The 24,089-nt window shown below is 43.3% G+C and overlaps 5 protein-coding genes across 5 annotated transcripts; 3 read left to right on the top strand and 2 right to left on the bottom strand.

Annotated features, from left to right (window-relative positions):
• The first annotated feature begins 120 nt into the window (after nt 1-120).
• Nucleotides 121-2,601, top strand: rnf151 (ring finger protein 151). Its single transcript, XM_030090125.1, has 4 exons — nt 121-355; nt 1,172-1,341; nt 1,457-1,553; nt 2,029-2,601. Exons 1-4 carry the CDS (start codon nt 353-355, stop codon nt 2,491-2,493), a joined length of 735 nt encoding a protein of 244 aa, XP_029945985.1. The 5' UTR covers nt 121-352; the 3' UTR covers nt 2,494-2,601.
• A 339-nt stretch (nt 2,602-2,940) lies between these two features.
• rps2 (ribosomal protein S2) lies at nt 2,941-5,004 on the top strand. The gene is made up of 7 exons (XM_030090358.1): nt 2,941-2,972; nt 3,248-3,385; nt 3,461-3,550; nt 3,944-4,051; nt 4,131-4,464; nt 4,708-4,799; nt 4,880-5,004. Exons 2-7 carry the CDS (start codon nt 3,251-3,253, stop codon nt 4,958-4,960), a joined length of 840 nt encoding a protein of 279 aa, XP_029946218.1. The 5' UTR covers nt 2,941-2,972; nt 3,248-3,250; the 3' UTR covers nt 4,961-5,004.
• Nucleotides 5,005-5,300: 296 nt separating this feature from the next.
• On the bottom strand, nt 5,301-6,671 carry ndufb10 (NADH:ubiquinone oxidoreductase subunit B10). The gene is made up of 4 exons (XM_030089820.1): nt 6,423-6,671; nt 6,169-6,307; nt 5,524-5,663; nt 5,301-5,438 (listed from the first exon to the last, which is right to left on the bottom strand). Exons 1-4 carry the CDS (start codon nt 6,568-6,570, stop codon nt 5,350-5,352), a joined length of 516 nt encoding a protein of 171 aa, XP_029945680.1. The 5' UTR covers nt 6,571-6,671; the 3' UTR covers nt 5,301-5,349.
• Nucleotides 6,672-7,742: 1,071 nt separating this feature from the next.
• On the top strand, nt 7,743-11,477 carry LOC115386939 (60S ribosomal protein L3-like). Its single transcript, XM_030089403.1, has 10 exons — nt 7,743-7,773; nt 8,259-8,451; nt 8,635-8,803; nt 8,880-9,015; nt 9,879-10,065; nt 10,166-10,326; nt 10,462-10,563; nt 10,840-10,935; nt 11,037-11,156; nt 11,291-11,477. Exons 1-10 carry the CDS (start codon nt 7,771-7,773, stop codon nt 11,348-11,350), a joined length of 1,227 nt encoding a protein of 408 aa, XP_029945263.1. The 5' UTR covers nt 7,743-7,770; the 3' UTR covers nt 11,351-11,477.
• A 37-nt stretch (nt 11,478-11,514) lies between these two features.
• Nucleotides 11,515-22,592, bottom strand: LOC115386936 (testis-expressed protein 2-like). Its single transcript, XM_030089401.1, has 12 exons — nt 22,453-22,592; nt 17,835-19,178; nt 16,731-16,931; nt 15,771-16,050; nt 15,482-15,669; nt 14,263-14,463; nt 13,708-13,807; nt 13,178-13,310; nt 12,930-13,067; nt 12,454-12,663; nt 12,241-12,361; nt 11,515-12,148 (listed from the first exon to the last, which is right to left on the bottom strand). The coding sequence occupies exons 2-12, from the start codon at nt 19,158-19,160 to the stop codon at nt 12,002-12,004; spliced, it is 3,045 nt and encodes a 1,014-aa protein (XP_029945261.1). The 5' UTR covers nt 19,161-19,178; nt 22,453-22,592; the 3' UTR covers nt 11,515-12,001.
• Nucleotides 22,593-24,089: the final 1,497 nt, after the last annotated feature.

Genomic DNA, 24,089 nt, shown 5'->3' with positions numbered 1-24,089 from the left:
AATAGAAATAAAATAGTTGCGTTCTGTGGGTTATATTCACTCACACAGACGTTTTTCGTCTAACAAAAGAAACTATTCACGTTTAAAGTGAGCATCTGACGCGTGCAGCCAGTGTTTGGTGCTAGAATAACAGGGAAAGGACGACCTCCATAATGATCCCCATTCTCTGCCTCCGTTTATATAATTTGCTGTTCTCATTGGCGTGGTAGCATACGGTCCCTCCTTCATGTTTTGTCAGGAAAGTTCATGTGTGTGTGAGTATTGATAACACGGGTGTGTGTGACATGTGAAAGAATCGATATGGAGTAAACCAGGGCCGGGAATGGAGACACGGTGAAGAAAGCAGATTGCCATGGTGAGTAAAGAACAACAATTTCGCTTATTTAAAGATTGTGTATGTTGTTTCTCTTCCTTTTAATATAATTCATTTACCATTTATGTTTGGTGTAAATTCAACCGAAGTCATTAATTTATTATTACTTAAGTTATATAATCGTAAATGTATCATGATATATTTTTTTTATTATGAAGGATGGACTTCATATAAAACGTGTCTTGGCATTTTTAATTTAATTAGGGTTCTTTTTTTTTTAAACCGTTTTAAGTGTGAAGAACTATTTTGACAGAGATTTTAAATCATGTGGTCATGTCATATGACTTTCCAGAACAATTCTGTTATGTTGTCTCTTTCCTTGCCTTTCATGATGAAAACACTGTGGATGGGTTGTAGGCAGCTGGACAGATGATTCACGGGAAGAAACTCAATCATGGGAACGAATGGAGCATATACTTTAAGCTTTACTTAAAAAAAAAATACAGAATATTTTCTAAACAAAAATGCAACCCTAAAATTCTTCATGGTCAGGAAACAGAATGTACTAAGACAAATAAAGCAAACAAAGCGGTCAATTTAAATATTCTAAAAGGCAGATTACTGCAACATGTATCAGTGTTAAATGCTCAATCAGTAGTACTGGTCCTTTCTCATTTGTTATGTCAAGAAAATTTGCTATGATCATAGAGTCAGAGGTCCATGTTTTTAGACTTTGAAAAAAGAAAATGACCTCACTTCTGCTTTAATAAAAAATATAAGAAGCTGAACACTGTTTTCTGGTAACGACTGTTCAAAATAACCCATAATAAAGCTGGATTTCTTTTGGCCACAAAACAGGCAGACCCAGAAGTGTCAACACAGAGTGGGGGTTATGACGTTGAGCTCTTTGTGGACCCTCCAGACTACGATCTGATCTGCACCATCTGTCAAGGGGTGCTGAGATGTCCAGTAAGAGCGGCCTGTCACCACATTTTCTGCAAGAAATGCATCTTGCAGTGGCTAAAACGGTATTGAAAAACCAACATACAACAAAAACAATGAAGCTGTAATTGTTCACTACTGTAATTGAATGCTATTGATGTCTCATCCTCAAGATAATACAGTGTTTTGTTTCTTCTGTAGACAGGAGACATGCCCGTGCTGCAGGAAGCCAGTTAACCCAAGCTTGATCTTTGTCATGTTCAAACTGAGTAAAGCTATTGGACGCCTGAAGATCAAGGTGGGAAACTGAAATGATCATGAAGCTACATGGCATGCATTCTTACACATTTTTAGTAAAACTGTATAATATCATACTGTTATTTGACATTGCATTTGTAAGTTGTTTGAGTTTTTTTTAATGATTACGATCATCTTAATTTTGACATTTAATAGTGAATATTTGTATTTTTCTGCTGTATCCCAAGTAATTACTTATTCAAATTTATTCACAACACTTCTGAATTAAATTTTCCATGCCGACATTGTAACAACACATGCATACTATGAACCTTAAGGTACCCAAGTCATGATTAATTTGGAAAACAAAAAGCTTTCAATAATCTCTTTCATTTCTTTGGCTAGTGCACATACTCTTTAACTGACTTTGCCTGAAAATAATACTTGTTTCCAATCTATTGTGATATTAATACTTAAATACCCTAATTTCCATCTTTTTCATCACTGCATATTTCTGTTTTTCTGGCCATTCGCAGTGTAAGAATGAAATCCGAGGCTGCACAGAGACCTTCTCGCTCTCAGAGCAGTACTGTCACAGCATGAGCTGCCTATTCGAGCTCATCCCCTGCCCATACCAGGGCTGCCGGGCACAGCTCCTGCGCAGGGACCTGGACACCCATTCACGCCATTGCGAGCACTGGCGGCAGCCCTGCAACATGGGATGTGGAACCATCCTCTCGCACCACACACAGGCACAGCACAACTGCTACAAGCAACTGAGGCAGGAGTATGAAGCCAGACAGAGAAACCACAGAGCCATCGCCACAGCCCTGCAGAGGAAGATGAGGCGAATGCAGAGCACCATGGCCCACATGAAGAGGCAGATAGGGCTGATCTGTGAGAGCCTGGAGGTGATGGATGATCTACACGAGGTGGAGGAGGAGGAACTCGGGGAGAGCAGCGGTAGCTCCAGTGGGACTCCAAGTAGCAGCAGTAACTGACGATAAATGATGGTTTGTTAACTGCTGTGTATAATTTCTGCATGTGTTCATTTTATTGAAGGTGTGTGTTTTGAAAATGTACTATTTAATATGAGTGAATTTGTAATCCTGTTGTGCTGTAGTTTTATTTTGTAAATAAACCAAAAAAATGTGATTACAGTGTGCATCTTGCATTTATTCTAGAAAGACTGAATCAGGAGGATTACAGAGAATTAATGAGTGACTAGCAATAAATCGGAAACCAGTAAAATTATAATTTTTTTCTTTTTGAAAAGTGTCAGAGAGGGTTTTTGAGTACGTGTTTGTCTGTGAAAATCTACTTTTCACTGTTTTCTCAGCATGGTGTTTATTGGAGGTAGAGCACAAACTCTGCCAGCAGAGGCAGTAGTGAGCGCATTTTTTTTAAATCTCGCGATAACTCCTCCATATAAAATCCCGTTGGCCCCTCCCACAATCCTTCTTCCTGTTTAAACGATCACGTAAGTGCATCACGGAATCCTCCATCTCGCTTTAAATCGTGTAATATCTCACCCATCGTGTAGCTAAACACACCATCTTTAGCTCTAAAATGGTTACAGAGTATCATATCTTTATAAAATTGTTATATTTCACACCAAGAACGCGCAGATGTATTTATATAGGACAATAGATTTAACAGTGAACATGGCGGAGATACTCGTGTACAGTGCGATCAATGAAACCTCATTATTGTAATGGATGGATGTTAACTTTACAAATTATTTTTTTCCTGTAGCAAATGGCGGACGACGCCGGTGGTAGAGGAGGTTTTCGCGGAGGTTTTGGTGCCGGTGGCCGCGGTCGGGGCCGTGGACGCGGCAGAGGCCGTGGTAGGGGCCGCGGTGCCCGGGGCGGCAAGTCCGAGGACAAGGAGGTGATTTCTAACCCCAGAAGTCTTGTCATGTTAACTTTGTGTGTGTAAAAGTTAACGAGTGTGTGTTCCTCTTAGTGGGTTCCAGTCACCAAGCTGGGCCGCCTGGTTAAGGACATGAAGATCAAGTCTCTGGAGGAGATCTACCTGTACTCTCTGCCCATCAAGGTAAACACGGCTGTTATGAAGGGGGGAAGCTATTTAACTGTAATTTACAGTGTGTGTTTGAAATTGACCATATATTGATAATGCATGCTGATGTGTTGATCAGTTCAGGCAGGTTAATATTATAATACCTGTTCACTAATGTGTTCTTGACACTAAGATCTAAAGCTTACTCGGAGCTGGGTGACTGTATGATGCATTGAATTCAAATGTAGAATACTTAGGTTTGAATTCTGGTTTAAGTAAGGATATTTATAAGTTAAGTCTTTGGTCTGGTTGTAAATACTTGCTGTTGTATTTCTAATAAAACTATTTACTTGATGGGAGTCAGACATGAGCTGAAAGTTGCATTCCCTTGTTACTAATTCCTAAATGTGCATTTTATTTTTCCTACAGGAGTCTGAGATCATTGATTTCTTCTTGGGTTCTGGCCTGAAGGATGAGGTGCTGAAGATCATGCCCGTCCAGAAGCAGACTAGGGCTGGTCAGCGTACCAGATTCAAGGTGGGTGTGATCGACGTCCTGCTTGTCAGGATTGTTATTCTCTAGATACGTTGTTAACATTGGTGCCTCTCTTTCACAGGCCTTTGTGGCTATTGGAGACTACAACGGCCACGTGGGTCTCGGTGTGAAATGCTCCAAGGAGGTGGCCACTGCTATCCGTGGCGCCATCATCCTGGCTAAGCTGTCCATCGTTCCCGTCAGGAGAGGTTACTGGGGTAACAAGATCGGAAAGCCCCACACTGTGCCCTGCAAGGTGACTGGCCGCTGCGGTTCTGTCCTGGTGCGTCTCATCCCAGCCCCCCGTGGTACTGGCATCGTGTCCGCCCCTGTGCCCAAGAAGCTGCTCATGATGGCCGGTATTGATGACTGCTACACCTCTGCAAGAGGCTGCACTGCCACGCTTGGCAACTTTGGTAAGATATTGTCCGTTTCTGCTGTCTTTATTTTCTCCTTGCTCTGCTCAGCTCCACCTCTGAAGTGGTGTAGTTGTCGTTATCTGGAGAGAAAGAAACGAGCACTGCACGGCAGGAAGACGCTGAAGTGGTCTTCTCTGTTCCCCTTTCTTTAATGCTCAACAATTTTGTCATAGAAAGGCCCTTAGTAACATCTGTTTGGAGCTTGATTACTTAATCATTATTTCCATTTTTCCTTCTCAGCCAAGGCCACCTTTGACGCCATCTCCAAGACATACAGCTACCTGACTCCTGACCTCTGGAAGGAGACAGTCTTCACAAAGTCTCCCTACCAGGTCAGTTCACAACCAGCATTAACCTGTAATGCGGTAAAGTTGATACACCTAACATTGCTTGTTTTTGTTTTGTTTTCCAGGAGTTCACTGACCATCTGGCCAAGACTCACACCAGGGTGTCTGTGCAACGGGGCCAGGCTGTCCAGGCCGCTGCCTCCTAAACTTTTTGTACAGAGATGCGTTGAATAAACGTTCTGGAACACCACTCCGTTGTTTTGTTCTACATTTTCTGAGCTATACTCATGTATGACTGCATTTGACACTACAGAATTACTAGTAACAATTTTAAATATGCTTTAAGAAAAAGCTGCCAGTTGGATCACTTTTTGTAGTGTGAAATGACATCTGAACCAAAACAAGCATTCATAGTTCACTGAATGAGTCTAATAGTGCAATGCAATTGCCCCAAAAAGATTACCTTGACCCACTAGTGGAATAGCATGTATTTATTTCAGTCTGATTTATGGACGAGATAAAGCACATGCTGAAAAACATTCTATGTCACAAACTTTATTTTACAATTATTACATAGGACATCAGAGAAGTGATCTTAAGCGCTCTGGGCCTGAGCTGCCATCATGCGCTCTTTCTGCTTCATCAAACACTTTCTTGCACTGGCGTACGCTCCCAAGTCTCCATCTGGAAAAGGGATGGCAAAAATATAAGTTATAAGTAAACATGGCAGATGAAATGGTGAAACATTTAATGCTTTCACAATACTTACAGCGCAACTGGTAGTTCTTGGTCACCTCGTTAAACTGCTGTATTTCTTTGGCACAGTTTTGCAAGCTGCTGTTTCCCTCTCTCTGCTCACAGGCTTTCAGACGTTCCTGAACCACCTTCACGATCTCCTGATCAACTTTACTGAGAATTGAAGAAAAAACAGCGTGCCATTACCATTCAATATTTACAAAGGTTACTTTTAGCAGAGATCCTAAAGAGAAAAATTAAACACCCCTTGCTACTGTAAGCCAGTGTTAAAGTATTCAACCAAACAACTGAGGCTTCTCATCCAAAACCACAAGCACGGGCTTCAAAATTATGGGGAGGCTTTCTATATGCATAACTTCATATCATTTAGGAATTTGTGGAATAGTGAAGCCAGGTATAATTTTGTTACAGTTTGATGTGAACATTATCTAATGCTGAGACTCAATGTACCTTGATGTTTATGAAAGCATCTTATTGCCTTAAGTTTCAAATCAAGTACAGTGGAAGGCCAATACAATTCACTGAACTTATCTAAGCCTTTAGAATGAATACAGCATATCGACTTCATGGGCTGCACAGATTGAATGCAACAGATATTTACTGTTAGGACTGTCACGATGTGAGGAAATCAAACATGAAAAGTGTGAGTTGCACTCACAAGTCTCTCCTCCATTGCATCTCCGCCTCGTAGTAGCAGGTGAAATCTCCCTCCTCGCACTCAGTCAGGTCAGGGACACGGCGGAACTTCTGGTGGTAGTACACAATCTTGTTTTTGGACCGAACGCTATCGATGACATCTGAATAAAGAAAAAAAAAATGCAATTCGAAGATCATAAATGAACCCATTCAAGGCCGCGACAGACGCAGTATCGAGCAGCTGAGCTGTTAGCTTGGTTAGCTAGCTCCAGCTACCTCTGAATGTGGTGACAGGCACATCCACGGTGTAGTAGAAGAGTTTAGTGAAGATCAGGGCCGGGTTTGGCAACGCCGTTTGTTTATCCACCACGGGGGTCTTCCGAGGAGGCTCCGGGTAGGCATCTTTATCATAGTCTGCAGGCATGTTTGTCTTGTTTTGGTCAGGGATTGTAGAAATCCTCCAGTTCGACCTCGACAGTTCTCCTTCCGATGCTGCGCATGCGCAGAAGAAGCTGCGCGATCGCGACTTGGAGGTCAACAAATTATTTATTTATTATTTTAATCCCACTTTGCGTCATTTTATATCATAAATTGTATTTGCTAATGCCATTTTATCTGTTAGAAATTTAAAACTAAGAATAGTGTTTGAAGTAAAGCATCGAAAAGACAATGTCGAAGGGTAAAGGTCAAAGGAGAAACTGTTATACCATTTACATCCTGAGGATGGTGCGAGAGAGCAAGAATGGCTTACTCGGTCTCCAAAGCAGTACATTTTAAAAAGATATGACTTAAAAAGCTTAATCCATCAAGTGTATTGTGTTTTTGGTTTCTTGAACAGTTTTCTCAGGGTTATTGTGTATACAGTTCCTACAAACTACCAGTTTTGTGCTGGGAGCTCTATTTCTAAGAAAAAAAAAAGCGAGCAAATAGAAATGCTCTTACACTACAGTTGCAAAGATATGTATTTTTTCCCATTTGTTTCACATCTCCAGCTCACGTGAACCTACTCGTGTGCATGCATATGTGTTCATGAAAGTCACATTTTATGAAATTCAGGTGACATTTTCTCTCTTTACAATAAGACCTCAATTTGATCAAAAAGTAAGAACTGCCTGAAGTTTCACATATTCTTTGAGATAATAAAGGGTTGATTTTTTTTTTTGTGTTATGTTTTTTGGTGACTTATAAAATCGGCAATGAATGAATGAGAAGATACACATAAATAATTGCACAGACATGTAGACTTGCATCCATACAAAATTAACAAAGATATAAACGGAACTTCATCTTGACCTGGATTCACTTATTGGCACCTCAGATCAGTCTTGGTGAACTTTTGCCACATGACTAAAACAACCTTTCTTTTTCTCTCCTTTCTTGGTCATGTGGTTCCTGTCTGCTGAGCCTCTCCTCCACCTTAACCTTCTGAGTGAGTCCTCCTCTCTCCTCCTACCATCTTCTGGTGAGACTTGGCAGAGATTACCTTGTATGAAAGCGAATACGTTCCCTCATCTGGGCCAAATACCAAATTAGAGCCCTTACTCTGTGTATCATCTTATGTATGACTCTCACATCAGCACTGGTTCCTCTCTCTTTCTATCCCTCGCCAGGACAGTGCGCAGACATGGTCAGTGCTTCTGTGTTTTTGCCTCTTTTCTGCTTTAATGGATACATGTTAATCCACGTTTTGTCCATATTTCAGTTTACTAGAGATGTGTGTGTATTTATCATTCATATTTTGGATGACTGGTTGTATTCATAAAAGGTTTTTGAGGTCTTGTTTTTAGTTAAGCCACGTGGGAGACAGTGACTTTTTCATATCCTGAAAGTCATATTCTCTGTTTTAACTGGATTTCTGATTTAGATGAAAATGATGAGACAAAGCCGATCTTGAATTTTGCTTTGAATATGGTACTATTTCCATTTTATGAACATATGGTCTCTAGATTTATCACGTGTACATGCAGTGTGTTGTCAAAATGTGCTGGTCAGGGTCATCCAGAAAGCAAACAGACTTGGAATTCCTTCGTGGCCATGTTGTAATTTCGGCCTTCAGTTGAAATAAAATGTCATCAATATGTCTGAGCTCTGTGTGGGTTACATCTTTTTCAGTCTCATCGCAAATTTCATGCACCTCGGCATGGACACCTGGGGTTCCTGCCTCACAAGCGCAGCAAGAAGCACAGGGGGAGGGTTCGTACGTGGCCCAAAGATGACTCCAGCCTGCCGGTCCACCTCACTGCCTTCCTGGGCTACAAAGCTGGGATGACCCACATCCTGAGGGAGGTTCATCGCACCGCACTCAGTATGTACAACTGGAATATGGTTCATCAACACATGGGAGGCTTTACTGTATTTACTGTACTGTTTTATTTTCCTGAATGAATTATAAAGAGCCTGTAGTATTCACATTTAATAGTTTGAATACCCCATTGTTGTATGTTGCCAGCCATCTCAACAATTGAATATTTTCCTCTTTTTCCCACAGAGCAGTCAAAACGGGAGGAAGTTGAACCAGTTACCATCATTGAAACTCCGCCTATCATCGTAGTCGGGATTGTGGGATATGTTAAAACTACCCGTGGGTTACGATCCCTGAAAACCATCTTTGCCGAGCACCTCAGCGACGAGTGCAAGCGCAGATTTTACAAAAACTGGTGTGTGTAATCATTTATTCTTCTCCTGGTTAAACACATGCAGTCTGAGCTGATCGGCCTTCAATGTGTTTTTTAGGTACAAGTGCAAGAAGAAGGCCTTCACCAAGCACAGTAAGAAGTGGCAGGATGAGACGGGAAAGAAACAACTGGACAAGGATTTCAGTATGATGAAGAAATACTGCTCAGTCATTCGGGTTATTGTTCACTCCCAGGTAGGCCAGTATTCCCTTGGTGAGACATGTTGACACAGATTAACTTCATAAAATCTATTAATCTTCTATACAGCTTTATCCAGTTCCATGTTTCAGGAGGCAATCCCAGCTTACCGAATTTGGACAAAAACTTTAGAAATCATTCCGTCAATCTTCTATATCCCTTATAAGCTGCTCAGGGTGGTGGGGCATCGGAGCTGATCTTAGCTGAGTGTGGGCGAGGGCAGAGTACACCCTGGACAAGTCGCCAGTATTTCATAAATCCCTCATCATTAATCACATTCTAACCTTGAGAAGCAACGTGGGAAGTGATTGTGGATCATTTGAATCTGATTTCAGTGGTTAGAGTAATGACTGCCAGCTGCTGGGATCCATTGTTCTAAATCCACCTGAATGAAAAAGGGCTCGATCGCATGAAACAGAAGGAAACGTCTCAATATCTTGAACCTTTTGGCTGTTAGGAGCCAAACAATTCTGACTTGGACAAACTGAGGGGGCACTGCAGGACAGTTTCAAGTAGCAGGTTAAAAATAATTTTCAGGGCAGTACCTGACAACTCACCCAGACTTAGCCAAGGAGGGAAAAAAAAACTATGAAGGCATTAACCAGTTCTGTGCTGTTACAACCAGACTTTCTCCAAGAAGAGAATTATCACACAACTGAAGACTTCACTTATGAAAATAGTTGAAGAGAATCAATATGTGATCTCATAATGAATCGTGCATCTATTTATATCAGATTTAGAGTGTGACACCTTTCAACCATGTTTTCCACCCCAAGCAACTGACATTGTTTCCTTCCAAACTTGGACTTCCTTCCAGTTGCTGTTCACAGGCTTTACACGTCTCTGAATCTGTCTCCAGATGCGACTACTTCCAATAAAGCAGAAGAAAGCTCACATCATGGAGGTGCAGCTGAATGGAGGCAGTATCTCCGACAAGGTGGACTGGGCGAAGGAGCACCTGGAGCAGGCCGTACCTGTGTCTTCTGTTTTCTACCAGGATGAGATGATTGATGTCATTGGTGTCAGCAAAGGACATGGCTTTAAAGGTAGGGACTGTTGTACCACTAAGAAATAAAGCTTCTTTTTTTTTTTTTTTTTGGAGAAACCCTGCAAGATCATTCAGTGAGTTGTTCTTCGGCCTGGTAGGTGTGACAAGCCGCTGGCACACAAAGAAACTCCCCAGGAAGACTCATAAGGGCCTGAGAAAGGTGGCTTGCATCGGAGCCTGGCATCCTGCCCGTGTGGGCTACACCATAGCCCGCGCTGGCCAGAAAGGATATCACCATCGCACTGAGATCAACAAGAAGGTTCGTCCACACTTCAAAGTGCTGAATCAAACCAAGCCCGTCAAGCATCTTTTAATAATATTAACAGTATTTAGTTCTCTGTAGTACTCATTGTCAATATTTATGCATCTGTACCGTATCTTTATGTGTCCAAAGATCTATCGCATAGGTAAGGGTGTCCACATCCAGGATGGAAAGGTGATTCGGAACAATGCCTCCACTAATTATGACACCACCCAGAAAACTATCACCCCTATGGTAAGCCATTCCTGTTATTATTAAATATCTTACACAATTTCATCAAAGAAATACTTTGTTAGTGTGCCACAGGATATTTTTCAGGTATCTCTACTACTGTTAATGTTTCTGAAGACATTTTATTTCATTCGAAAGTCCTTATCATATTTGAAAACATGCATGAGTATTAATGATCATATCGGTCATAAGCAATGCCATAAATGTCCAGAACATGATTCATTTATTTCTTCCTTTATTTGAAATATTGTTATGTTTTACTGGATTTTGTCCGTGTAGGGAGGCTTTCCCCGCTACGGTGAAGTGAATAATGACTTCGTTATGGTGAAAGGTTGCGTTGTTGGAGTGAAGAAGCGTGTGCTCACCCTCAGGAAGGTATGGCGTCAACTTAAAATCTAAATTCTGATCTTACAGGTCAGGATGAAGAGAAAACTACATTGCGTGATGTTAAATAATATTTGTGCTCCCCCTCACAGTCTTTGCTCATACACACATCCCGCAAGTCCAGGGAAGCTATTGAGCTGAAGTTTATTGACACCACCTCCAAATTTGGCCACGGGCGCTTCCAAACAGCCCAGGAGAAGAGGGCCTTCATGGTGAGTGTGATAAAAGTTGCCTGAATGCACATTTCTGAACACCGAAAAGCGAAGACAACGATGACCTAAAAATATATCGGCCTGTTCGGGCCTATTTTTGTATTTTATCATCGGATTTCTTTTTTTGAACACAGGGGCCACAGAAGAAAGATGTCCAGAAGCCACAGCCAGAGCCGCTGCCAGAGGAGGCCTGAAAAATGGCTTATATCCCTACAAGAGGATTAAACTGAATTTCAAATTCACTGTCTTGTCTGTAAATCACTTTTGTTGGATCACTTAAACCACTTTTTGTTGTGACTCATTGTGAATTTGTGGTATGTGTGCTATACACTGACTTTGGAGTGAAATTCAACAAGTAAGAGAAAATGAAAAGTTTTAATCTCCAGTGATAAATCCATGGCAATGTTACACAGTTCAGAAAAAAAAAACATGCACCATAATCTCAGCATTTGTCTGCTTGTCACCCTGATGTACTTCAGTGCTTGTGCTACCTTGCAGTTCTCAATGGATTAGAAAACAGATGAATGGATGAATAGCTGGCTTAAATAACTATCAGTGTGATTGTTGGTAACATATTGTGCATTTAGGGACATTCAGTTTCCTTTTTTTTTCAGGTTCTCCTTTGAGTCCTCTGTGTAGTTCCATCAACCTTGCAGTAGAGGGCACTGCAGCACCATCCTCACGGTCTTGAGGCCCCTGCCGAGCTCGGCGTGGCCTCAGGAGGCTGATGTCCTGCACTGGTTGCACTCAGGCACGCAGCTGCACCAGCCAGTCAATCCATTACACATTAATGCCGAAAGCTGCACAACAGGTGCAGAATCCAATTTCGTGGCGTATTGCGGTCGCTACTCCGACAGGTACTCCTGAGACTCCACAGAGGACTGGTGGGAGGTGGACCGGACGGAGGACTGGTGAGACGCAGGAGGGTTCTCCAGGCCAGAGGTCATCAGGGGCAGATATAAATCATCCATGTTGGGCATGACCAACACTTTCTGTTGAGGTGCAAAGAAAAAAACAAACCTGTGTAGTGTACACAGTGTATAAAGTACTTCTCAGGTACGATAGGATGCACCAGTGGACCCACCTGGAACTCACACTGCAGTTTTTTCTCAATCCACTCAGTGACATGGGTGAAGGTGACCTCCCTCTCTCCCAGCATGGGGCGCACATGAAGATCTAACGTTGGAGGGACCTGGAAACTGTACCTGAAATGGAAAAGGAAACAGCGATGAGGAAGAAGAAACCAGGTGTTTTCTGTCATTATTTAGAGGAAATTAATTAAAGGGAATTCCAATACCAGATCCTGTCTGTAGGGGGAGGTGGGATGTTGATGGCCAAAGTTCCAGAGAGCTCCAGGACCTCGACACTGAGCATCAAGGGCATGTTGGACACCTCAGCGATCTTCTTCTTGATGTACTCGTTCTCTGTAGCCTTCTGGAAATACTTGGACTTTGCTATCTTGTCCACAAATCTCAGGATCTTCCTACTGGTGCTTCCACCTGTGTGCCTTTGAAGGACAAGAACAAGAAATCGCATATGTCTCTAGATTTTCACACAGTTATTCTCAACAAGATATCATTTACAACTTGGAAATGGTGAGATGACATCGGTCCATATTTGATACCACTTTATCCGCCTTGAGGTCACAGGGGGTGAAGCTGGTATGTAACATCCTGGACAGTTCTATGGTGCTATATCGTGCACATTTGTGATAGATGAGCCTTGAATTATCTAGTCAGACACTCGATGATGACAGTAAAGTTGCTAACTCACCCGTCAGCTGCTCCCACGGTGCTTTTGTCTCCCAGGGATCCCTGTGGCTCGGCTGGGAGGAAGTCCTCTTCATCAGATGACCCTGCGCTGGACGACTCTTCATCACTATCAGCCAGTATGCAGAGTCTCGGTTTTAGGCTGAAAAATACATGAGTCATAGCTTCACTACACACTAATGACCGTACAAAACACTGCCTCAACACACTCACTTAATCAGCTGAGGCACATAAAACTGGAATGAACCTCACCCCACTTGTTGGGTCTCTGTAAAGCTGTGCGCTTCATCCTCACTGTCCTTTCCCAGCTTACATAAGTTCATCTTGGTCTCCAGAGTCATCTGAAGGCAGCCTGTGTACACCACCTCCAGCTCCAGCCACAGGCCTGGGGGATCAGCGCAGAGGGAGTTCAACAGCCTGAGATGAACCACGAGCTGCAGGAGATCTCTTAACGAACCGTAGCTTAGACTTGATTTCTGTTTCGGGACTGGACAAACATCTTATCTTGATAGGGTCTGCTGGGGATATTGTTGTTGAGGGGGCATTAGACCAGTCCGGAATAACTTTGGCATGTTGCTGTTGGCTGAGCTTAGTCCGGGATAAGAGGATTGCTAATCGCTTCAGTGAGAGACAATACAAAGCTTTTCGGATGCTGTATGACAAACTCCATAATGAAACAAATGAGATCACAGCTTGAACCCACGGATGGAATGTGGCTAAGAGAGATCATGGTAGATGCTGATTAAGAAAAGATGCAGCATAAATCAACAACTATACTGCACCTCTGCGGTCCAAGGTAGGTCTGGATGTTCTGAGGACTTGGGGAAGGCAGGTACCCATGTCCAAATCAGCCAGCGTCAACTCATTCATGAAGTATGGCAACTATAATGAAACAAACAGAGCTTTTAATGAGTAAATATTTTGGATTGAAGTTAGGAATAAAAAGCTTTCACACTAAATGTGTGTAAAAGAGAGATCCTCATGATATAGCTGAGGGTGAGCAGAGACATCTGCAGTGTGGATGTGTGGATGCATGGGTCAAACAGTGCAGAAAAAAAATGCTGTGTTACAAAGTGAAGCTCAGGAAATGAGTAATGGGATGCTGCGGTACCATCAGGGCTCACCGACTCACTCCCACTTTGTCTTGAGAACCAGAGAGAGTGTATTATCAGCTGCACATGCACGCAACCACACAACGAATGAGGAGTGCCTGATATTGTGTTGTGACCTTCAACACATGCATGTCAATATGTGTGTATTCTTGCATTCAGATAATTGAATTATACGAAGTGCATGGTAAAATCATGAATGCTTCAACCATTCTCAGCCATCCTCACCTTGATTTTGCTGAGTTTCTTCTGAATCTTGTGTGCCACTTGATCGACCCAGTACTTCTCCCGCAGGAAGTCCCAGAAGATCCGGCCCACCAGCGAGTTCACCCAGCTGGGCTGACCATCTGCAGCGCAGCCCTGCGGCTCCGCACCTGCGTCAGGCTCAGCTCCCGCCTGACCTCGAGAGCCATACTCTTCACTGGGAATCTGCAGGAGATAACAAAGATATTTCAACCCAAACTTAATTTTTTTTCACACACTTTTCAGATTTTATGTGAGCAGATAAGATGCACAATCCTATTATATGCTCTGGAAACACAACAAACATTCACCCAGACTATCACCTTCTGAAATGCTAATCTCACACCCCTCAAGCCAGAATCTGCTGCACTGTTGCATCTGCTGAAGACGCACCAGTTGCTTACTAATAATATCGTTGCCAGGTGATATCTGATATTTCGAAGCGGTGGCATTTGGTTTCATGAGCAAGCCTGACATCAGCTGAGCCAGCATCCTGTGCAAGGCTAATGTGAGCCTGGAGCAGGAAATTGAAGCTAATATTGACCGGCTTTAATCAATGGACACATGCAGAGAATAAACGTGACGGGCATGACATGCAGAGGGTAAATAGAGCAGAAACAACAACGTGATAACTTCCCATAACAGAAAGAGAAAAAAAAAATCACAAGAAAACCTGAGAAAGAGTGATAAGAGTTTCAATTTCACAACATCTCTGCTGAGTCACATTAAAGCAAAAAAGGATGTTTCAGAAACTGTGCAAAAACCAAAACCAAAAACAAAAAAAACAAAAAACAAAAACAGTGCTGGTTTTTAGCAGTTTTGCTCCTCTCGTTGTACAATATGTGTCTGTATTTTTCAATGTTTTGCTTAGATATCTAACTTACTGTTTGTAATTTAAAAAGACTAGACAGATGTCTGACATACTAACACCAGTCCAACTCTAGAATAGTTGTGTTTGCACAATATAAAGTGGAACTTAATCAATATGTAAGTAAACTAAGCATTTAAAAATTCAAATAAATGTAAAAAGAGTACCATGCAGATAAAATCTAGTGAATATCATAAAATATCGGTGACAAAGAACCATATTTTCCCTTTTGTCTCTTTTTTGAGAGGAAGCAGGGTTATACAAACTTCTGCAAGAGCTGTATAAATAAAATATCACTCCTGCAGCTATAACTGCTATTAAGAATTTCTGAATGACCTTCTTGCATGTTGTGGGGCTTCCCTTCCCGTCACTGTGGCAGGGGCTGGGAGTGGGATTGCAGCTTTCTGCCTCGATTAGCTGAGTCATGTAGACGCTGTAGTCCAACAGCGTTCTGGTTTTCATTGCTCCTGGCAGGTCAGGAAGCTCCTCTGTGCCGTCCTTAGCCTCTTCACCACACTGTGTTTCTGTGTTGAGGAGAAATGGCAGACATGAAGTCAGGGAGAAACACATTATCTGCACCACCTCACCCACTTAGAAACGCCACAAGACCATGGAGACATCTTACCCATGTTGTCCTCGCCGCTCTCACTGGTGGACGCTCCAGCCAGGGAGGCAGACAGGAAATGCTGAAACCACTCTTCCTTCTCCCTTCCTGTGCGGCCAAACAGATACAGGGTAACAGGAACCTGGCAGTCGGGGCCCAGGTGCTTCGCTGCCCTTTCTTCTTCATCTGGCCCTTCCAGTAGACACTCCTCCCCGACCTCTCCCTCTGCCAGAGTGATGCAGATGGGGTACTTCTTGTTCCACACCCTCTTGCGAGCCAGTCCAGGAGGCACCAGAGACACCTGCGGAGAAACGGGAAGCTGTTTTGCAGGTTGTTTGGTGTTGATTGACGACTGTACATTGGCTGTGGGTGAGAATGTGAGCACGTGTGTGGTTGTATGTCTCTCAGTGTTTTCCCTGTGATGGATTGGAGACCCGTGCAGGGGGTACCCTGGGACTGCTGTGGGTAAGCAGGTTACCTTCCTATCTCAAGGACGCCCTATCCTGTCCCATCCCTGTGTCAGAGTGTCCTCAGAAAAGGTATCCTGGATTTCTCTTAATAGTGTGTAAACACATTGTGTTGCAGCTATCAATAAAAATATAGTTGTTTCCCATTCAGTCTGCCTTTTCCCATATTCAGCTGGGACCATGTCCAGCAACCCTAAACTGTTAAGTATGGAATATAGAGGGACAATCTGATAATCATCCCTCCATTGGTTATAGTGTGCCAGCTCCCATACAGGAAGCTACAGCAGCCGGCCGAACTGAAGGGGGTCAAGTTCTTTCAGTGCATCATCACTTCACCCGTAATCCTCCTGCAGTTTCAGGTCTGTGTTAGATGACATAGTGCAGATAGACGAGGCAGAAGAGTTCAGGTGAGAGGTCACCCTGGCTCTCTCTCTCTCCCTCTTCTCCCTGAGGGACACACCTGCACCTCGGGGAACAGACCAATGAGGATATTTTCGTCTACAAAGGCACCGACCTTACAGTTGGCCAGATGGTAAGCCCGAGAGTGCAAAAACACGGCCTCATGGGGCGCTTCATCGAAGGCCGCCCACCGGGGGATGTTGGCGCGTGGGTAGGCCAGACGCAGCCGGCTGCCGTCCAGGGTGACATACACAGAGTGTGTGACAGAAGGGTGGAAAGTCTCAGGGTCGTAGCTGTGTGTCTCATTCATCCAACCCTGAGAGGAAATAATGAGGATATTCGTTTGAAAGATTGAAGGCGCTCTTGCTGGAACAAAGTCAGTCACAAATCATTTCACATTTTCCTGGGGAAGAAAAAAAAAAGAGACAGCTTGCATGTGCTGCTTAACATGCTGGAAATGTGTATATATAAATATGCCAGCCTTGCAGGGCCTGCACTCTCCCAAGTTAGTTATATTCACAGAGAGCGGTGCAACTCAGCAGGAGGGGAAACATGAACCGTGGCAGAATACATGTGTCTCATTTCACAAGCGATATGTGTCCGAACAGGCTTCGCTGGGCCAGAAGCTCCTGCGTAATCATAAACTTCACCCTATCTGATCTCGCTAACTCTGCGATCTTGTGGCCGCGAGACTGACTCTCAGCAGAGCTGTCAAGAACTGCAAGCTATTATCAAAATGACCCTCTTTTTTTTTAACCGAACCTGCTGTGCTGAAGGGCAGTTTTTCTTTTTCTTTTTTACAGCAATTACCTCCAAGCTAATCCATTAAGCACTGCTGATTGCACTATCTGTCTTTGATGCAATCTAATGTGTCGCTGCTGCTGTTTTCTCTTTTCATCTCTCATCCTGCAGAAGAGACACAGGGTTGTGAGGCTCATTTCCATGAAACCAAACAGAGAATGCTTTGAAGCAGCTTCAGAGATTTCGCTGCAGCCAGCGCCAGATTTAAGAGCTATGGAGCTAATTCTTGTGTGAGGCTTTGCTGCATGATGATATAACAAAAATACAAAGCAGATATAGGACTTGCACTACTATTCTGATTGCTGAAATGACTTTTACAATGACCAAGGCTTCTATGTAACACCGCTGCAAAATTTGCACAGAACCCAAATGGTCACTGCTGCATTAAACGCTGACAGATCATTGTTTTACACGTTACCTCTAGAGTTTCTTCAGGCTTTCCCTCGAGTGAATCCATGTTCATGGGAATTGGTCTGCTCAAGCGGGAGGCCTGGGCGCTTCTGGCAGATGAGCGACGTGGGGCAAACATGAACACGACCACCAAGCCCAGGATGAAGCCACATGCGACCCCCATGGACAAACCCGTCACGTAGGAGGGCAGGGGCAGCACGAAGAACCCGTAAGCTAGAAGACCCACGGGGAGGAGCCAATAGAAAGGCATTGACGAGCCTGGAACTGTGACTCCAGGCTGGGGATAAGTTCTGTGGTGTGTCTCTCTGGGTCTGTTCGGGTGCTGCACCACCTGGATCATGTCTCCATAGGAGCAGATTTCCAAATGGCTCTCTCTGCTGCTACGTTCGGAGGAAAAGGATTTCATGACTGAATCTTTTTGAAGTCTTCTGAGAGGCGAGTCGCACACACCCCTTGGCTCACTCTCCGTTCTCCTCCAGCATTTTAGGTCCGAATCGTCGCTGCTTTCATCTCTGCCTTGAAAAGCTGCTGAGTCTCCTGCGACGGAAGCCCTTCCCTGCTTGGGGCTTCCTGAGCTTTCATCTCCCATTATCTTACTCAGCATGCTCAGAGGGTCCTGCATGGCCTCTGAGAACTTCCTCCGCGTGTCCTCCAGCTCAGCGATCAGCGAACTGCCGCGGGGTTCGGTCGGAGACATGCTGCCAGTGGACGGAGGTGATGCCCAGTCGTCGTTCTCATTCAGTCCCCCGGCTTTTGGCCTGGCCTCCGGAATCCTCGGGTGTGTAATCTGCTTCCAGGGATGCAAATGCAGCTTGGAGTCTGACTTTGAGAGATTGACCTCAGGCTCCACCCGGCGTGAGATCTCCGTGCTCAGGGACTTGACCAGACTGAGCAGAGGTTTGCCCCTCAGAGAGCTGTTTTCCCTCTGCTCTAACTCTGTGGAGGATGATTTGACCAGGCTCGTAGTGACGAACAGGCCTGCTGATGATGCTGACAGGTCAGCTAAAGAGCCAGGGGATGAGGGGGAGTGAGGCAGGAAGGGGGGTTGGGAGCGTTGCCCCTGGCTCAGGTCCAGATCGATCCCTAAGCTGAGTTCAGGCCGACTCTCTCTGCTTTGCTGTTTATCTTTGGAAAACGACACTGAGGGGCCCTCGTCGTGACGGTCGAGGCTGAAGATGAGCTTGCTCTCCTCCATGATTGCAACAAAACCAGGAGTTAAAAAGAGAATCTGAACAAATAAAGAGAGCTGATGTCCACTGAGGTAGGGAGTGTGGTGGTCACAGAGAGAGCCTGGAGCTGCAGGTAGACTTGCAGCATCATTTCTGCACAGCATGGAGCATCAAGATGGATCCTGAAAATGTAAAAAAGAGCATTGAAACTAACAATAAATACACAGGATGTGATACATCTGCTGGAGAAACAATGTCACAAATTATTAACATCAATCCTCTTCTGCTTTGACCTTCCTTTTCTCGTTGCAAACTTATTTTTCAGATTCCCATATTTCCAATCAAACTGTGCACTTCGGGAAGCTTTAGTTAACTTGTGCATTTACATAAAGTGTGTCTATGACCCGAGGTGGGTCTGGATGACAGCGTTTTTCTGGAAGGAAGTCATTATCTCAGAGAGTCACGGCTAATCCCAAAATAAATGCAGCAGTCCAGTCATGCAGTAATCAATTAGCTGTGATCCGTGGCGTTCGAGTTCTTCACCCCGACAAGTCTTAATCAAATATCCACTACGACAACCGTCTTCTCCTTTAATTGATTTTCTTAACCATTTCGCAAACAGACCTTAAGACATGTTCACAGTAGAATAAAATATTTGTTGTCAAATTCCAGGGGGGTTGAAAGTCTGACAGAAGATGAAAGCAGAAGAAAACTGTGATTACATCTGCCTGAGTGTATAATCAAAGTGAAGACGTGCTGCTGTGCAAGGTGTCTGCTGCAAAGACGAACAGCTACCCACACACTTGTATAAACACTCAAGCAAAACATATGCATGCACGCTTCAAGTCAAACTATAACCAAGACTCCCTCTCTGCCTTTTCTGTCATTTTTCTCTTTCTGTCTCATATTTCCGTGATGTAAGAAACACATTAATGTTGCCATGTTCTTTTGAAAAAGCCACTCTTAAATTTGAGACCTACATAATAACATTTTTTTTAAGCTGAAGCATCTCTGTGTCATGGATGTAACTGGAAAAACAAGTGGATCTTTTTACAGCCTCCGTCCATTCTGAGCTTGAAAGCATAACAATTAGACACCCCCGGGGGAAATCTGTGGCGTGAGAGCATATGGATCTATAACAAGCCTTTCAGCATTTGTTTACAAGTGACAATCATAAAACGCTGTCAGGGTAGGCAGAGCTCACTGCTGAATTCAGCCGGCGTCAACACAGTGCCGGTACGATCCAGACCGAGAGTGGATTTGGTGTAATCCTCCACATTAAAGAGGCTTTTATGACAGCAAAGTAAGACACTTGTGACACAAATTACATTTGATAAAATGTGTGTCCATTTCAGCTTCAGACACATTTTCGGACACATTGGTACGACCCACTTCTGCCTGCTGTCATTAACGCAGTGCCATGTGTAGCAAGGAGCTGACTAACAGGGAGAAAATATTAAAGACGTCAGTCAGAAATAGGTATACCGGGAATGATCCTGCAGCAGACACATAAAACAGTCATTATTCAGTGAGGACACAGCCATTACATCAACACCTCTTTGCATAATAACAGTAGAAAATGCTATAAGTGACAAAGCACATTAACAGTGATTTGAAAGATATGTTATAATTTCTCTTTGTGGTCTGGACAAAATCAATTTGCAGAAAATGCAATTTATTACCCTGTCGCTTGGGTAATTGTATTTGTTTTAACTTGCTTTTGGCAATCACTTTAACTCCCTGTTTCTATGCACAATTTTCATCAGGAGGTATATTAATTTTAGCATCGACCTGCTGGGCTGTTTGTCAAATCTAATTAAGCAAAGATGCAGCTGTGCCAGTGCTTAAGCCGCTCCGCTCAGTCCCGCGTTACGCTGATCGATGTCTGCTCCGGAGTCCATTTGGATCACTTCACGCTGACAGGAAGACTAAATCTCCTCTGCTGCTCAGTGGGACTACGGAGTCAGCGGGGCTTTGGCAAAGGTTCAGTCACTGCCGTGGACAAATTTGTACACAAGTAAGAGGGCAAATGGTGGAAGCGCCGGATCACAAGGACCGGCTTAAGAAGCCGCAACCCCTGTTTTTGAGTTTGAGAATGGAAATACAGGAAATTAAACACGTACACCTGAATGTCTCATCCTGCATTTGAAGCTACAAATAGTTGTTGTCACTGATTGATTTGCTAATTATGGTCCAAAACCCACAAATAGCAAAAGCATGCCAGTCACATATTACAAATAGCTCACAATGTTTTGAAGTGATATTCAAGGAATAGAAGAAACACCTGGATACATTTGAAAGTAATAAAATACATAGTTTGCCTATATTGTTAAAAAAATTGGACTGTTTCAGTTCAGGGTTGTGGGGTGCTGGAGCTTATCCCAGGTCATTATTGGTGAAAACAGGTAAATCAGTGAAACATTGTAAATCATAGGGAAAACACTGAGATATGCAAAACTACAGAATCACATCTACATCTGTGGATACTCTGGTGTGACCAGCTAACCTGGAATGCATTTTTTTTTTTTTTTTTTAACTCACCCGAAACTAAATAGGACTGAAATGTTATTGCACATCTGTTGTACTGGCCAACATCTGACTGTTTAAATATACTTAGTTGCCAGTGAGAGTACAGGAATGATTGAGATTATCATAAACACTCTTTTGCTAATTTAATGTGCAGGAAAAAGTAGAATAAGGACATAGAAATTCTGCCCACGAGACATTTTAGAGACTTGAAATGATAATTTCTTGGTAATCATCAAAATGGTGCAAGCGAAGGTGAAACCAAACTGTATGCATTTACTTACAATAAAGCAGTGACACTGTCTCATTAGTTGACAGTATTGGTTCAGCTAAAAATAGATTAAAGTGTGAAAGAATACCAACTGCAATAGAAGCAAGTCATACTTTGACATGTGATGACGTGCTTTTGAATTCTGCCAATATTTCGTATGATTTTCTGCTGTGTCCTCCCCGTGGCCTTTCTATCCTGGATTAAGGAGTGCAGAGGGATAAAAAGAAGACAGGAAATTATTATCTTTTTCCATTTAAGATGAAACATTCATAACTAAATCTATTGGGACTGATGTGGTGGGATCATGAGAGGACAGTCTCCACACACACATACACACACAGACACACACAGACACACATAGACACACACACAGGAGTAGGACATCTATTTCCATGGCATCCTCATGTGCTTAATCCTGGACTCAAAGTACAATTTGACCCTGAGGAGTGACACACTTGGCACCGGGGTGTGTGTTTGTGTTTGGGTGCCACATGGTCCGGATTAATGAAGCAGAACTTCATCTCAGCAAGTCATTAAGATGACATCCAGCGCTCAGATAAACTGTTGTATTCCCTGCATCCCTCCATTACAAATGCATTATCTGAATTCAAAAGCACGGTTAAATGCAGGTAATTGGCATGCAGAGAGACGATACCGACCTGGCGGAGGCTGGTGCAGACGCACCTGAGGTGTCGGCGTGCAGAGGATGGGTCGGATCGGATCCAGTGAGGGAGGCATCAGTGTGTCTGTGCCGCTCAGGCTGCAGTGATCAGTCCGGATGCTGCAGAGCCGCGATGCGCTGCACACGTTCTCCGACCGCAGCAGGCGAAAACAAACCTTCAACTTTTCTCACATCTCGGTGGCAAAACATTCAGCAAAAAAAAAAAAAAAAGAAAAAAAAACTCCTAACGCATGAGAATAAAAAGTGTTCCGCTGTGACGCGGACGCGGCAGCCTCGGTTTGACTCCGCCGAGCCGCGTCTCGCTGGGCGTCCGTCCAACACGGAGTAATGTGATTACTGGAGTCCTGGCCGCAGACTGGACGACACCGTAATCCAGATTAGATGTGAGAAACCAGCAGTTGACGAAGCGACTCTTCCTCTGTCAGTGTCAGTGTCAGCACACACACACAAAACACACGCGCGCGCGCACACACACATACACACACACGCACACACACTGAGCTCAGCTCCAGTCACCGCAGTCCTGGACGCACACTTATGTAATTGCACGACCTGCTAAAAAACCGGGCCAGGCTTACAAAAGCATATTTTAATCTTTGTATTATTATAAAAACAAGATAAGGAAAAGGCATAAACAATATACGAGATGTGCAAATATTCAAATATTTTTTTGGAATATTGTAAAGGTTTTATTTTTCTTCAGATATTTCATTGTAAAGCACTTTTGGGTGATTTGCAGGATCGTGCCCAATGCACAAAAGCGCCTGACACATTGATTGGTTCCCAGGCATCATTAATTAAACATTGAATTGAAACCAGGGTAAAAACAGAGAGCCCTGAGTGCAGGAGGCTAAAAAGAATATAGATCTATCTGGTCTGAGCAACTCTCCAGGTTTCTTTTACTGGGTGGGATAAATATTTTCCTCTTCCTGCAGAGAGCTTCATCAAATAATTCTATCTATCTATCTACCTATCTACCTACCTACCTATCTATCTATCTATCTGTCTATCTGTCTATCTATCTATCTATCTATCTATCTATCTATCTATCTATCTATCTATCTATCTCTGTTAATATTTTTCCATTTAGATTTATTTGTTGTCCACTGGCCTCTTCAGAAGCCTTTCTGTGTGAAGTTTGAGGATGTTTTCTCTGTTTCCTAGTTTGAGTTAATTGGTGACTAAATGGAAATTGAGAGTGTTTGTTTGTCCTGTGATGAACTGGCGACCTGTGCACAGTGTCCCATGCCTTCAACAGGGACTGGACCCTTTTAGTTATATTAGATCATTGCAAAAATCAAACCTATTATATTTACTGTTCTTTTATCTGTTCTTACATCCCTTCTGCTTTAATCACAAATCCTTGTTTATGACTATTTTATAACATTTGGCTGTTGGCTGATACAACATAAATAAAACTTCAATATCCACCTCTAGTTCAGCCTTCTGTGCCACGATCTTTAAACCATACAACATTGCTGGTCTCATTATACAAACGTTTTAATCCAATCCAGCTCTTCTATCACACACTTGAAAAAAACACTCTCAACACCAGCTGTTAGATGTCACCCATGAGCATTATTCACACTTCAGTCTGACCAGTGAAGAAAATGT

Source organism: Salarias fasciatus, chromosome 4, assembly GCF_902148845.1.
Source record: "Salarias fasciatus chromosome 4, fSalaFa1.1, whole genome shotgun sequence".
Taxonomy (NCBI): Eukaryota; Metazoa; Chordata; class Actinopteri; order Blenniiformes; family Blenniidae; genus Salarias; species Salarias fasciatus.
This window is presented reverse-complemented; position numbering and strand designations above follow the sequence as displayed.

Coding starts and splice junctions, on each gene's coding strand:
- rnf151 (XM_030090125.1), top strand. Junction 1,342..1,456: donor ATCTTGCAGTGGCTAAAACG/GTATTGAAAAAC, acceptor TTTCTTCTGTAG/ACAGGAGACATGCCCGTGCT. Junction 1,554..2,028: donor TTGGACGCCTGAAGATCAAG/GTGGGAAACTGA, acceptor GGCCATTCGCAG/TGTAAGAATGAAATCCGAGG.
- rps2 (XM_030090358.1), top strand. CDS start 3,251: ATGGCGGACGACGCCGGTGGTAGAGGAGGTTTTCGCGGAGGTTTTGGT. Junction 3,551..3,943: donor TGTACTCTCTGCCCATCAAG/GTAAACACGGCT, acceptor TTTTTCCTACAG/GAGTCTGAGATCATTGATTT. Junction 4,052..4,130: donor GTCAGCGTACCAGATTCAAG/GTGGGTGTGATC, acceptor TCTCTTTCACAG/GCCTTTGTGGCTATTGGAGA.
- ndufb10 (XM_030089820.1), bottom strand. CDS start 6,570: ATGCCTGCAGACTATGATAAAGATGCCTACCCGGAGCCTCCTCGGAAG. Junction 5,664..6,168: donor ATGCAATGGAGGAGAGACTT/GTGAGTGCAACT, acceptor TTCAATTCTCAG/TAAAGTTGATCAGGAGATCG. Junction 5,439..5,523: donor CAAGAACTACCAGTTGCGCT/GTAAGTATTGTG, acceptor TCCCTTTTCCAG/ATGGAGACTTGGGAGCGTAC.
- LOC115386939 (XM_030089403.1), top strand. Junction 8,452..8,634: donor GGTTCATCGCACCGCACTCA/GTATGTACAACT, acceptor TTTTTCCCACAG/AGCAGTCAAAACGGGAGGAA. Junction 10,936..11,036: donor GTGTGCTCACCCTCAGGAAG/GTATGGCGTCAA, acceptor TCCCCCTCACAG/TCTTTGCTCATACACACATC.
- LOC115386936 (XM_030089401.1), bottom strand. CDS start 19,160: ATGCTGTGCAGAAATGATGCTGCAAGTCTACCTGCAGCTCCAGGCTCT. Junction 12,664..12,929: donor ACCGTGGGAGCAGCTGACGG/GTGAGTTAGCAA, acceptor TGTCCTTCAAAG/GCACACAGGTGGAAGCACCA. Junction 12,149..12,240: donor AACTGCAGTGTGAGTTCCAG/GTGGGTCCACTG, acceptor GCACCTCAACAG/AAAGTGTTGGTCATGCCCAA.